This window comes from Chironomus tepperi, unplaced genomic scaffold (assembly GCF_022539635.2).
Source record: "Chironomus tepperi strain 1889 unplaced genomic scaffold, CSIRO-AGI_Ctep_v1 contig_453, whole genome shotgun sequence".
NCBI lineage: Eukaryota > Metazoa > Arthropoda > Insecta > Diptera > Chironomidae > Chironomus > Chironomus tepperi.
In genome coordinates, this window is record NW_027226575.1 from 140,347 (window position 1) to 154,279 (window position 13,933).

Genomic DNA, 13,933 nt, shown 5'->3' on the forward strand with positions numbered 1-13,933 from the left:
GCTGGTAAGAAACACGTTGTTATCATTGTTTACATCACATCACGCATGTCCTTTTCTCCCGTCACTAGAGATGCAACAAGAGAGAAAATTGGTGTGCAAGCTTGAGCAAGAAAAACTTTTTTCCCTTTTTCATTTCATTTTCGAGATTTCGAGCGTTCGGTCGATGGAAATTTTCGCTTAGACAATTTTTTTCCAATTTTTTATATACTTTTTGTAACACTTTTAGTGAAAATAGAAAGAAAATGCCAAGCTAATGTGTTTTATATTAAAGTAGGTAAATTAATCGATCAAAATCATTCATTCGTGAACCTAATTATGTGTGTTGAATTGATGGAAGTTTAATGTGCTGAAAAACTGGGTGGAAAATAATAAAAAAGATGAAAAATAAAACTTGTCAATAAAATCAATTTTACTTGTTTGTAAATCAAAGCGGAAATGAGTTTAAAAATTAATTGAAAATTTAAAGGATTAAAAAGTTAATAAAAAAGTGATTTCTTGTGAGAATATGAAGAGAAAAATAAATAAGGAACAGTGTGGGAAAGATTTATGGCTTTTAAAAAGCACGGGAAAATATTTTATGCTCGTGTATACAAAAAATTTACTACACAAAACTTCTTACTCTCCTCCTTAGCTTCTCTATTTGCAACGATAAAATTCCATTAAAGAAAAAAATTGAAGCTAAGGATGGAATAAAAACCACAAAAAACTTCTCCATCTTCATCATGTGGCTTAATGTCAAAACTTTTTAGCGTATTTTCTTAAGAAAAATGTGGCAATGACCTTGCATTGAGTGCTTTTTTGAATGTCCAGACTTTTAAATTTAAATTTTTATTGTTTTTTAAATTTGTCAATTTAATTATCATTTTTTTACAAGTTTTAAATTGCAATTTCAAATTCAAAAATTTAATTAAATTTTTTAAAGATTTTACTTTTTGAAATTTGAATTTTCAAAAACTCTTAAAATCTCAATTTTAATTTAAATTTCAAATTTAGAGAAATTTGATTTTGATTTTAAACATTTTAATTTTCGAATTTTTAAAAATTTAAATTTTATCATAAATTATTTATTCTTTTAATTTAAATTTTTAAAAATTGTGAATTTTTAAAAATCTTTTTAAAATGTAACATTTCATTGTTTTTTTGAAATTCCATCCTTGAAACTCAATCTCAAAAACAATAAACATGTCTATATTCAACAATATCCTCCAGTTATGTACTTATTCTAGTAGAAAACACAGTAAATTCAATAAAAAATTTCATTTCCTCTTATAAAGCCTCCGCGACCTCATTACTATTACTTCTGTTGGCTCTCGTCTGTAACTTTATCTATCGCAAACAACAAGTCACATAAAAATATTAAAGAATCCATCACTTCAAATTGCATTTTACATTATGACTCGATTTACATTGTAGACGAAGGAAATTTTATGAGATCAAATAAATGAGACTTTTTCTTTTTACATTTTCATTTTCAACCTAGTAGACTGAGGATAATTTTCATTAAATTTAATATGATTTCTTTTTAAATAATGAACATGGGAAATTTGGGTCGAATTCTGAATGAATTTATTAATATTGAATATTTTGTAGAAATTGTCGGAATTCCAAAAATAAGAAATTCAAATTTCAAGGGTAATTTAAATTTTGAAACTTTCTAACTTTAAAAATTCAAATTTCAAATTTTTTGTTTCTGTTTGAAAATTCAAATTTCTTGAAAATTCAAGTCAAATTCAGGTTAACCACGCAACAGACATCTTTTCTGAGAAATGACCATATAAAATATTCACCAGAACAGATCCTTACTTTTAATTAATCACGTAGACATTCACGTCTTCATTTTAAATCCTCTTAAAGATTTAGATTATATCCCACCATGGGAAATTAATTGAACAAAATTCATTAAACTTTATGTAATGAAACAACGTCATGAAATTACATCAAATGCAAAGTTATGAATTGAATTAAGCTTCTTTTATTTTTTTTAATTAAAGAATAATGAAAATTGTCATTTAACAACCTACGACTAAGACTCAATCAAAGATCTCTGTGGAGATTACTTCTTCCTTTTTGGGAACTTTTCTCTAGGCTTTTAAAAAAATTATCTTAAATTGGCTGCTATTTGGTATTCAAAAGGGTCATGATGATTAAAGTCAATGAATTAAACGGAAATTAGCAGTTCAACAACAACGAAGGATAATGAATGTTTACTTCATGGGTAAAAAACAATTCCTTGTAAATTGCTTCTGCAACAAGTGAGAAGGTATAATAAGTTAATTAATTAGGCAAAGGCACGAAGTTGATGGAAATGAGAGAATTGTTTTTGTTGGAAATCTTCAAGTCAACGGCAATACTTAGTTCAAAGTTAGAGTTCCAGTTAGTAGTGCATGAGTCAGAACTTGACTTTAATTAGTCATAACATCTACTTGGAGTAGAAATGGAGTCAACAACTCTAATAAGACGCTCACCTTAAATAAGGCTAGGAAAACAAGTTAAAATTGCAATCCTGAGACTCGAACCCACCGCTGTGTTTGCAGCAATACAATACCAAAGAACTAAGCCACTGCGCCACCAACTCACTTCAGCTCCCTATCACGTCATCTTGCATATCAACCATTTAATTCAGAACAGGAAAAGCCTTAATAATAATTGATTATTTCCTTATATTCACTGAATTATTTCGACTTACAAGCTCAAACATTCATTAACCTACAGACAATTAGGCATGATGAATAAATGATGAGAGCACTCGGAACTCATCCACAGGCCATTAACATTTCGAAATTTTGCATTGTCACGAAGTCCCATTATTTCATGAAAGGTCCTTTAACACAAAAAAAAATACAAAAAATTATGAATTATTAAAATTTTATGGAAATCATAAATCATTTTATGAAACATCAATGACCATTCATAATATACGCATTTATGTGTCTGTATTGGCTGATAAAATAACATAAACATGAGCCATAAAATGTTATTTTTGTGAATATTTTAAGCCAATCCCTTTTGATTTTACCTTTCAAAGCTTTTCAATCTGTTTTCATTTTCATTGTTTATAATGATTATTCAAATTACCTTTTTTTGAGATCTAAAGTCTGTGTCTAAAGCGTTCCTTTATATTACCTTTTTGAGTAAACAAGAAATATAAGCTAAAAGCAATAAAATTTTCTGTTCCGCTAATATCCATGAAGGAGCTTTTGTTACGAAAAAAAGGCAAGGAAGAAGAGAAGCATGAAGCGTCATTGAACTTGCTGTATTGCCATTCATTACCAGCTATTTATCTGTTTACGCTTTATTTACTTTTATGAATTTTTTATTAGTGAAAAATTATTTTTTTGTCAAATTGTTTATTTTTGCGTCGTAGCGGGACTGTTTTGACTGATATAAGTGTGGATTCAACAGAATTGTGCTCAAATTCGAGAGAATCTGCTTTGATTTCTAACTTTTGCTCAAATTTGCAAAACAAAAAAAAACCTAACCTTGAAAATAAAATTTTAAGCCATAACCTCAAATCAAAACCATAACCTTGAAAGCACACAAACTGTCAGCACTTCGACTATGCAGCAACAGTTCCCAATACTGACATCAAAATTCCCCAACTCAAAAACAAATCTTCAATATTTTTATTGAGACTTAAGAATCAAAGAGGATTGTTATGTTTTGAAAGAATTGAAAGCTTTTCAAGTACCAAAAGGGATTTAAATCATCGAAATTATTTCTCTTTTTATTGCGCAGTAATTCTGTTATTCTTTGTAAGAGTTTTATGCTTGTTCTAGATCTAGAATTACAATGTGGTTGATGGGAAACGAGAGAAATTTTCTAAATTAATTTTAAAATACTTGAGAAGTTTTGTAAAAAGCTTAATTTTACAACGGAAATCTTCATTAGCACCGCATTAAGTAAGAGTTTTCATATAGATTACGGTTCAATAAAGCGGATGAGAAGCTTTGAGAATAATTGTTGGCATAGATATGAGAAAACAATTTCATTTCAAACGTATTCACTCGAGTTTCCCTGCTGCCCACTTTTTGACGCTCTACATGACACAATTCCACTCCAAACCGAGAGGATGAGTTATACGCACAACGAAAATTTTTCATACTCTGTTAGTTTCTCCTTCTGTCTGTAGACTTATCTTCTCATAATGCGCCCCGTTATCTAATTATAAACATTCATAATGTAAAACAGTGTATCTAGAAAGGGTCTATGTTTGATGTTGTTCTTCTTTATCCTTTTTTGTGTGTTGTGTCTATAATGAAATTTTCATACACAAAAATGATGAAAAATAACCCGAAGAAGCGACTGGAATAATTTTTTATATTTTTAATTTAATTTCGTACTTGAAACTTTGTGAGAAAGTTTTCATTAAAAGCAGCTCAACTTTAAAGCATCAGAATGCTAACAGTCATACTTTGCTCAAGTGGATCGATAGTTACTTGAAAGTTTAAGTCTTTGCTTCAGATTTCAACTATGAGATTTCAATGAATACTTGTTTAACAATCATATTAACAAGAAAACAATTCAGTGCATTCTGTAAATAAAACAAAACAATCGAGTGCATTCAGTAAATAAAATAAGTTCGATGAGTGAATTCAGTAAAAAAAAGTTGTGAATGTAAACAAATCAAATTTAAATTTTGACAAATTATTTAATCAAATATTCATTGAATTAGCAATTTAAACAAATCACGTAAAGTAATTAAATCATTTTCCATAACAGGACCGTAATAAGAGTGAAAGTAAAATGAAAAGCTCATGAGTCACAACAGCAACAATCAGTTCGAAATGATATTGCCTATATTAACAATTATATTGATTGCTATAATATTATTCGCTGTATGTCGATATTGGATTTGTGGACCACGCGCAACATCGTGGCTTCGATCGAATGGTGAAGAAAAAATTGGATTATCAAAAAATAAATTGTATAATGCAAATGGATATATTGTGAGTTTTATGATGCTGTTATTGTTAATATTGTAATATATTTAGCATGCTCATACACCCTTTAATTCTATCCTATCCGTTTATTGTACCTTTAATTTTATTATTTTTTTTAACAAAACATTTTTTTTTCTCCACCTCTTTTGTGTGTATCCACTTGTTATAATGAAAATGGCGCGCAACAGGTGCAATCAGGATCTGATATTTTACTCGGTAGTACGGGAAGTTTTAAACGATTTGAATCAGTTGATCGAAGTACATATGAGGGTGAGTTAGTCTCAGCAATGCCAACACCACCATGGGCAACTGATGAGTCTATACCACCACAACCATTAAGACCAGCACCATTGCCATTAGCTACGAAATTAAAACGAAATTCATCATCATCATCCTCATCTACATCATCAGTGACAATCAATAAACACGAAAGTTTTGAACAAAGAGGATCAACAACATCAGCGCCAGCCTTAAAACCAATTCCTAGGCCAGTTCCACGTAAACAAATGTCAGCACCAACAACAAGTTCCCAAATTCCTCTCATTAATCCACCAACAAATGAGCAAAGTGGTGGATTAAATAAATTTGTGAAAGATATGCAATCAACAACAAATCCATTCCTTAATGGATTAATTAATTTAGAATCAATTAAATCAAATTTCTTCTCGACAACAATAATACAGGATACACCAAGTGAATGTAAAATTGAAAATGAACGAGCGACAAAAAGTGCAATCATATCAAAGAATCCATTCAAAAACTCATCGGCATCGTCAATATCATCATGCGATAATAATGTATTTGACTTCAATCCAAACACAATAAAATCAATATTGGAAGAGACCTGTGACGATGGATATGAAGGCGATAACGATGGTGATAACGATGATTGTGATGATCCATTGAAGCAACTTGAAGTTAGAATTCAGAAATTGGAAGCCTCAAATAAACAAAGGCGACGAAGCGATTCACAATCGCCGCCTCGTTTTTCGCCCAAATCGATGAATAAATCATCGAGTTTATCTTCAGAAACACCCACACATAGTCCTGAATTAAATTCTAACGTGAATGAGAAATTTGTTGAGTCATTATTCAGTGATGATAGAGGTTATCATCGGAAGCACATGAGAAATCGATCATATTCTGAGAATGAAGTAATTAGCGAGCTTGGAATGCTTTGTGAGCAAGGTGATTTCAAAGAGTCTCAACATAGTCCTGTAACAACAACAACAATAGCTACATCAACCGTATCTACGTCAACAGCCAATACGACATCAAGTGGGGTAAACAATCCATTCAATACGATAGCATCAACTGGCACTACAACAACAAATAGTAAGCGTCCTCTTTTAAAAACCCCATCAGAAACTTATCTTGAACAATATAGCACAATGATGAAATCAAATGTAGTAACAAGTGGTCCAAATGTTATCTTAAATAATAACAAATCTATTCAACTATGCAAGCATCCTTCCCTCAATAAAATCCTCCAAAGTTCATCCTCGTCATTGTTTGATGGAACCGATACACAACAAAATTTAACATCTACATCATTAAAACGTACTATATCCTCAGAATCAATATCGTCTGACTCATCTGTCATCATGAGTACACTTGAACGACCTGTGCCACCTATTACCGGGAACCTTTGTATAGCTTTACAATATGATAAGTGAGTATATATAGATTCTTATGGAAATTTATGTGTGAATGACTTTTCGATGAGATATTTGAGATTGGATGGTGCTTGTTCTTATTTATCGTCCTTTTTGATAGATGCTCTGTTGACACATCCCAAGTTGTAGCTTTATTTAAGAAATATTTCTTGACACTTTCTATTTCAATCTGGAAATTTGATATCTTGCAACATAAAGCAATCCTTGTGAATCTATGAAGAATCTACATGCACTTCGTGTATCCGTCACAGTTTCTCGAGCCATGTGTCGCTCGAGTTGAACCAAAAGCATAGCTTTGAGTATTCTGTAATGTCTTTCTGACATTTTGCCTAACTCTAGTCCAAAGTCCTAGTTCGAGTCCTAATTTTGTCGAAAAGCTAGAAATTAATTCGAGTTTTGTGTAAGAACATCGATTTCGAGCTCTAGTTTCTGATGCTGTTGTTCATGGTAAATGCATCATCAACCACATCATCCATATCCTACACAATACCAAAAGCATGAAAGTAGATAGCATCTCTTCATCAAGATGTAGAAAAATAATACTCAACTCAGCTCAATTCCCCTTAATTCCACAATTTAATCATAAAATTAAACTCCACAAACATGGAAGATGCAAGAGATGATAGAGAAAAGCTAGACACATCTGTAGTTTTATGTTCACATCATACATACGTAAAGCATACATAAATATTTATTATTTAATCCTCCTTAATTAATTAAACTCTTATCATATGCTGTTAAAAGATACATTAATTATTTCAACTTCTTAATTATTATGTCACGCGTTAGCTTAGGTGAATGAATTTTTATTATTTCCAATTAATCCTATTGACATTGAGTCTTTTTTGTTATCATCTTACATGATACAAGTGAGAATGTCTAATTGGAACAAATTAATTGTAAGATATTGTTGTGTCATGATCGCTATACAGATGTTCTAATGATAAGAGTTCCAATTTACCAAGTGTCAATTGCTATGTATCATTTCTCAAATATATTCTTGGATCATGCTTGATAAAATGGAATATGAAGCTGAAAATTGGTTGAAAGTCTTCATGGAATTTAATGGAAAATATTCTTTGTGAGCTCCTTAATGCTCAACATGTTCAAATAAAAAGCAAGTGCAATAGAAATTTAATTTAAAAAATTTAATATTTCCTCTCCTTTCAATTGGCTCGTTAAGGGCTTCATCCTTTAACCTTTCATTGAAATAAATCCATTTTTTATCGAAAGTTGAACATGAAATTTGCTCCAGTTGTGGCAGTGGTGGACAATTTGTGTGTCGCGGCACATTTTTTGGAAATGTCATGAACCGTACACCGTGTATGGTTTCGATCGAGGCTTATCACTAAGATGTCCCGCGAGAAATAAAAGGTTGTCCACCACTGACTTATCGTATGAAAAGTACAGAGGATTCAATATATAATAAACGTAATTGAATGAAATTCCTTTTGTAGAACTGAAAAGAAAAAAGGCGGATTATTATGTGTGGGACATAAAACATGATGTCATTATAAAGTATATGCTTTGAATCTGATTTATTATCAAGTAAAGTATCAAACATTCCTTCCTCGCATACCACACACAGCAAAACTTTTCACTCCACATGTATTCAGCTATGAGAAAAATTCCAACATTCTTTGGTCTTGTTTAATCATTGAAATTTAATTAATGACTTACTATAAACTCATTAGATGAAGTGTCATTCACATGTTTATTGGAAAGTTGATTGGTATTAATTAGCAGAAAAATCACTTGATTTTCAGTTCATGAACTCATTGCTATCAACTATTAATTTTCCATCTACTTATTCTCGTTGTATCTTCAAAGGTATTGCACCATAGCAGTTTTAATCAAAGATATCAAATGCGACTGTAGCTTTTGTGAAGCTTCTTTGAAATTTCCAGCATGATGTTCAACTTACAGACTTTAATTATAACTTTCAAATGCACAATCATTAATTATTTGATTCATTAGAAATCTGTAAAGTTGAAAAGTTTGAACTTTAGCATCAATTTAATTTAATTAAGGGATTTTAACGTAAAATTGAATTTTGAATTGATTTCTACGATTCGAAATGTTCAGTAAAAAAATTGCATTGAACTATTGACGTTCAGTGAAAAAATGAAAACTTTTCAATTTCAACAACAAATTTTTCCAATTTTAAAAGTTACAGAAATCCAAGCTTGAAGCTTTTTTCATCACTTATCAGATTGAAAATGCGCATCTGATAAAAATAGAAGTGTAATTCAATTAGATTAAAACAAACAATGTGAATTAAACAAAACTACGTAAACATTGAAAAATTTCAACACTTTTGCATACCTTTCGAATCAATCCACTTAATCTCAAGTTCATTTTAAACAATAAGAGTGCTTGGATGGAGTAAGCATAAAGTCAAAAGACAGAAATACGAATAGAATTGTATCCTCGCCTAACATCCTATTGAAAATAAAAATATTCAATGTATGTATTGCTATTTTTACATACTTAAAGTATGCATACTTGTTTCTAAAAGTATTCACACAATACCTTCCGTTCATTTACATGCTACCTACATTCTATAGGAATTTAAGTATGCTAGAGTAAAGGATATAGGAGGAGGTAAACGTGAGAAAAGGGAAAATATTCAATTGGGATATAAAAAATCTTTAAAATATGTTGATGCTTAAAGGTTTGAATAACTCTATTTTAAAAATCAATATTATCTTACGAATTCTAAATGAATCATCATTTATAAGCATTAAAGTCTGTTACACTTAATTTTTCAATCATCATCCAAAAGAATTGAAAGCTTTACGTCTCAAATATTATCTGAACACGACCTTTTGTGAAGGATTAAGTTCATCAATGTCTAATCTTCATTTTCTCTAGATTGTATCTATGTTTGCTGTATGAATTAAATGAAATATGAATTTTACCAGTTGAATGTGATAGAACTATACAGCATATAATCTGATTATATATTTTTTCATCATATTCAACAGACACAGCATCACCGAAGAGGGATGTGAGCTTTTAGTATCGATTGTAGAAGCGAGAGACTTAGTAATACCCCAAGACGCAGATCCCGATTCCATAGATACATTCGTTCGCGTTTATTTAGTTCCAGATGAAGCAGAGGCAATGCAAACGAAAATATTTAGAAATTCGAGCAATCCGAGTTATCAAGAGAGCTTTTTATTTTTTATAACAAAACAAAATATAAAGCGATCACTATGGTTTCATTTATATCATACAAATGCTCATTGTACAACTTTAATTGGTAAGAAGCTGTATACGAGGTTATGTAAATTTATTTTTGTTAATTTATTGTATTTCCAAAAGGTGAAACTGAGCTAAAACTGACTGAATTTGCAAAGCCACGAACAACATGGGTGCAATTATCCGATTCCCGTCACAATTGTGCAAGCTGTGGTGATTTAATGTTTTCATTGTCTTATCTACCAACTGCAGAGCGGTTGACTGTTGTCGTTGTAAAAGCACGCAACTTAAGACTCACAAATGACGAGAATGAAAATCATACAATGAATGGAAATGATATACAGAATGTGTATGTTAAGGTATGTAAATCAATTTGCATAATATTATTATACATCATGTGAGTACCGACTGCATGCAACATAACAAATAAGTATCCTCATAGCAATTTCTGAATTTACATACATCAATTCACGTGAAAGCTTTCCCATATTAAAATATACAATAGACATAACTTGCGGCAGGAAAAATCAAATGAAATGTCTCTTGAGAAAATTTCATGCCTTACAAAAAAAGAAAAACTTTATATCGTCAATCTACCTACCTACATATGTAGATGCTATTGAATAAAAGAATCAATAAAGCTTGTGGGAGCTTTGAGAATTGCTTCAACTACATAAATATGATGAAATTTTATGATGTGTTGCACAAACACTTATTTTTCATTCGAGTCATGAGTCTATGACTGAAAAGCTTTGAATGAAATTATTGTGTGAAGAAAAAAAAATCGATAGAAAAAAAAAGCCATTTCATGAATTTGAAATGTTGAGTAATTAGAGCGTTTCCTCTCTCTTATGTGTGGATTTAAGTGTTTAGAGAAGGAAATTTTATAGGATGTTAGATATTCAAGATTAAATTTTTACGAGTCATGCTCTTAATAGGATGGAAACTTCCGATATTTTGATACAAGCGATTTACACGAGAAAGAATTAGGAATTGAGCTTATTTTGAAGCTTCCAATAATGCAAAATTCTTAGAAATCAGAAAATAACAAAAAGAAATCTGTTTTGTAAGCAAAACAGGATTAAACCTTTGAATATTCCTTAAATTTTAGGCTTACTTAGTTTCTAAGAATCTAAACGTTGTTGCAAAGAGCAACATTTTTACATTGTAGCTTGATTGTAGCTTTAAATCTACGTTTTTGATCTAATAATTAAATAAAGGCTGACTTTTTTGTTGATTTCCAAAATTGAACTGAAATTCAGAGGGGTTTGCAACTAAGCAAAACAAAATAAATTTAAACAATTTTCAACCGTTAATAAATTCTTACTAAACCCAAAATACTCTGTTAACAATGCTTATTAAGCTACAGTCAAGAGCTTTCCACTTGAAATTTATTCCTATAAAATGTTTCCAAAAATCTCATAAATCTGTTAATTTATAATATAACGAAGAAAAAGTGAGAGTTTAAAGTGACTAATTAAAATACATCGTAAATTCATTATGTAAGCCCACGCATTTCAAGTGAACCTTCTTTTACCCACTTGAGAGGAAAGTTAATTGTGTAATGAATTTAAATTTAAATGAGGAAAAAATATGAAAGCACAGAAAAAATAACAACTTTTAATAGGCAACCTTAAAAAGAAAGTCTTTTCGCTCTTTTGCTCATTGCATTCATAATTTTTCATTTTTCCACTTGTTTATTTCTTCCTCAAACAGGTCTATTTACTTAAAAATGACAAGAAAGTTTCAAAGAAGCGTACAAGCACAAAGCGTGGCGAGAGGAATCCACTTTATAATGAGGCAATGATATTTAGTGTCCCACCATACTTATTAAATTCTGTACAGGTGCGACTGACTGTTATGAATTCACCTGCAACAAGTCAACAAGATACACAAGATGCTCCCCGTAAATCATATCCAATTGGTCATGTAATTGTTGGTAGTCGAACAGATGGTAAAGGCTTATTACATTGGCATCAAATGCTCACAACATTAAGAAAGCAAGTTGCCTTCTTTCATCCACTTCGTAGAAGTGTAAGCAAAAATCGTAGTGGACATCATAGTTACGGTTTATTTGATAAAGTTTAATGTACTTAAAAATACATAATTTTCTTTGTGATGATATAGCAACCAATAAGATTGCTGTTTTTGTAGCTAGTGAGAGATTATATTAATGTTGTTTTAGTGAACATATGTCAAACGATTGCACTCGTTCTGTATATCAAAAGAAATGGATAAAAAGAGACTTTACTTATATTGTTAATATGGATAAATATATTCAAATATTATTCAAAACATTGCATTTGGGGATAAGCAGTAGACAATGCATTATGTATAACATTAAGAATCATCATTTACATACATAAACGTACGTATCGTCAATACATTATCATTTTATTTACTCTTAAGATGTAACTTTTTATACATGTTTATATCCCTATTCAATGAATTTTCATCTGATGTCAAGGAACTTTAAACCTTTATTGAGTTTCGGTCAAGGGGGATAGCAACAAGATGGGGGTAGCAACTAGATCAGTGTTGGGTAACCTATGTGTCGCGGAACACTACGGTGCTCCAAAAAGTCTTTGGAAATGCCATGAACCGTACGTTTTGTGCGGTTTTGATCGAGGCTTACCACCAAAATGTGCCGCGAAAAACAAAGGTTGTCCACCACTGACCTAGATGAAATTTCTCGAACTTTCTCCCATCTTATTCCCCAATGTTCCATTCCACTGATTACGGTGAACATTTGAGGATTGTAAAGATGTGAAATGTATATATCATGTGGGTGTAACAATGGGACGGATTCTACAATGACCCTGTGATTGTGACAATATCTAATTCACTCACAGTAAATTGTTTTTTTTCCTATTTGTCTTATAAGTTTCAATAGAAAAGTTTGATATTGTGTACAGCATCCTGCTTTATTTTATTGACACACGACGCTCTGTTACATAAATGTAGTATTAAAGTTTCTAATGACTCAAAATTGAAAAGTTTCTATGTTGTTGTTGCTGTAAGCATGATACGCTGGGTTTGTTATATAATTAGTCGATATTTAAGGGAAGAAGACATGTTTCGTACCCAAATGTTGTTTAGTTATTTTTGGAAATTTTACAATCAATTCCAATATGAGCACTCAACCTACTTATTATTCTAATTAGCAGTGACCCTGATCTATATACCATACATTTTCATTTATTCCTTTTGGTAAATCCAAAAACTATTTTTTTGTCACCAAAAAACTACTAAAAGCTTTTACTGGCAGGTGCTTACATTACAAACTTCCGAATCAGATTTGAATGTGAATATCATAAATTCAAACTAGAATTTTGAAAACTTTTCCATCAGCAAAAGTTAGTGTCGAGGAATTTCTAATGAAACTTTCATTACAATTGTTTGCGGCTGTAGTCATAGAAAAATAGCAGCATAGCTGAAAATTGTTTGTTTGAATTTGAATTTTAAAGTGTTTTTTGTTTGGAGTTTTGGGTTTTGAATTTGAACTACGTTAAGCACTTTGCTATGTACGGACGAGAAGAAAACGTTATTGCAATATGGAATTCTGATTTTATGGTTTTTAATTTGTTCGTGGTAATGTCCAATGTTGTTGTTTTCATATAAATGAAGTCTAATAATTATCAGAGTTTGGTTAAAAGTCAATGAACCACGGCAGAGCTCGATGTCAGAATTAAGTTATTTGTCCATACAAAATCAAAGCCTACTGAATGAATCTAGCTCAATGATTCCTTTTTTTAAAAGGCGGGAAAACTAGGTTCAAAAAGAGTTTGTTTACATTTTTTTTAAGTTCAATTTGTTTTCAATTTTTAAATGATTTTAGCAGAGTTAAGGAAGTTAGTACACATTTATAATTCTACTAAAGTCTTATCAAATGCATTACTTAGTTCTAGGATTAAAACTTTGTTGAATCTAATGCATTTTTGTAAACAAATCTGTTCCTCAAAATGTTTGCAGGACGTAAATGGACGCGAGAAAATTCAATCTCACAAGAATGCAACATCAGGAAACAAATAATTGAAAAACTGCACAAAGAGTCAAATTTCTGGCTCCACGCAACATCAAAAGCAGGTGAAGATCAGGCGGATTCTGAAAAGA

General features: G+C 30.8%; 1 protein-coding gene across 3 annotated transcripts; it reads left to right on the forward strand.

Moving 5' to 3' along the window:
• Positions 1–148: 148 nt before the first annotated feature.
• Syt12 (Synaptotagmin 12) lies at positions 149–13,471 on the forward strand. Of its 3 annotated transcripts, XM_070651074.1 has the most exons (7): positions 149–270; positions 4,720–4,946; positions 5,129–6,275; positions 6,516–6,612; positions 9,604–9,881; positions 9,944–10,179; positions 11,537–13,471. In XM_070651074.1, the coding sequence occupies exons 2-7, from the start codon at positions 4,755–4,757 to the stop codon at positions 11,906–11,908; spliced, it is 2,322 nt and encodes a 773-aa protein (XP_070507175.1). In that variant the 5' UTR covers positions 149–270; positions 4,720–4,754; the 3' UTR covers positions 11,909–13,471. The 3 variants fall into 3 exon arrangements, with proteins under 3 accessions (XP_070507175.1, XP_070507172.1, XP_070507174.1); XM_070651071.1 differs by having other exon boundaries at positions 5,129–6,612; XM_070651073.1 differs by having other exon boundaries at positions 160–274; positions 5,129–6,612.
• Positions 13,472–13,933: the final 462 nt, after the last annotated feature.

Bases quoted from the DNA above. Each gene is read 5' to 3' on its own strand.
- Syt12 (XM_070651071.1), top strand. From the start codon at position 4,755: ATGAGTCACAACAGCAACAATCAGTTCGAAATGATATTGCCTATATTA. The intron at 6,613-9,603 runs GTGAGTATATAT...CATATTCAACAG, and splicing joins ATAGCTTTACAATATGATAA to ACACAGCATCACCGAAGAGG. The intron at 9,882-9,943 runs GTAAGAAGCTGT...TATTTCCAAAAG, and splicing joins TCATTGTACAACTTTAATTG to GTGAAACTGAGCTAAAACTG.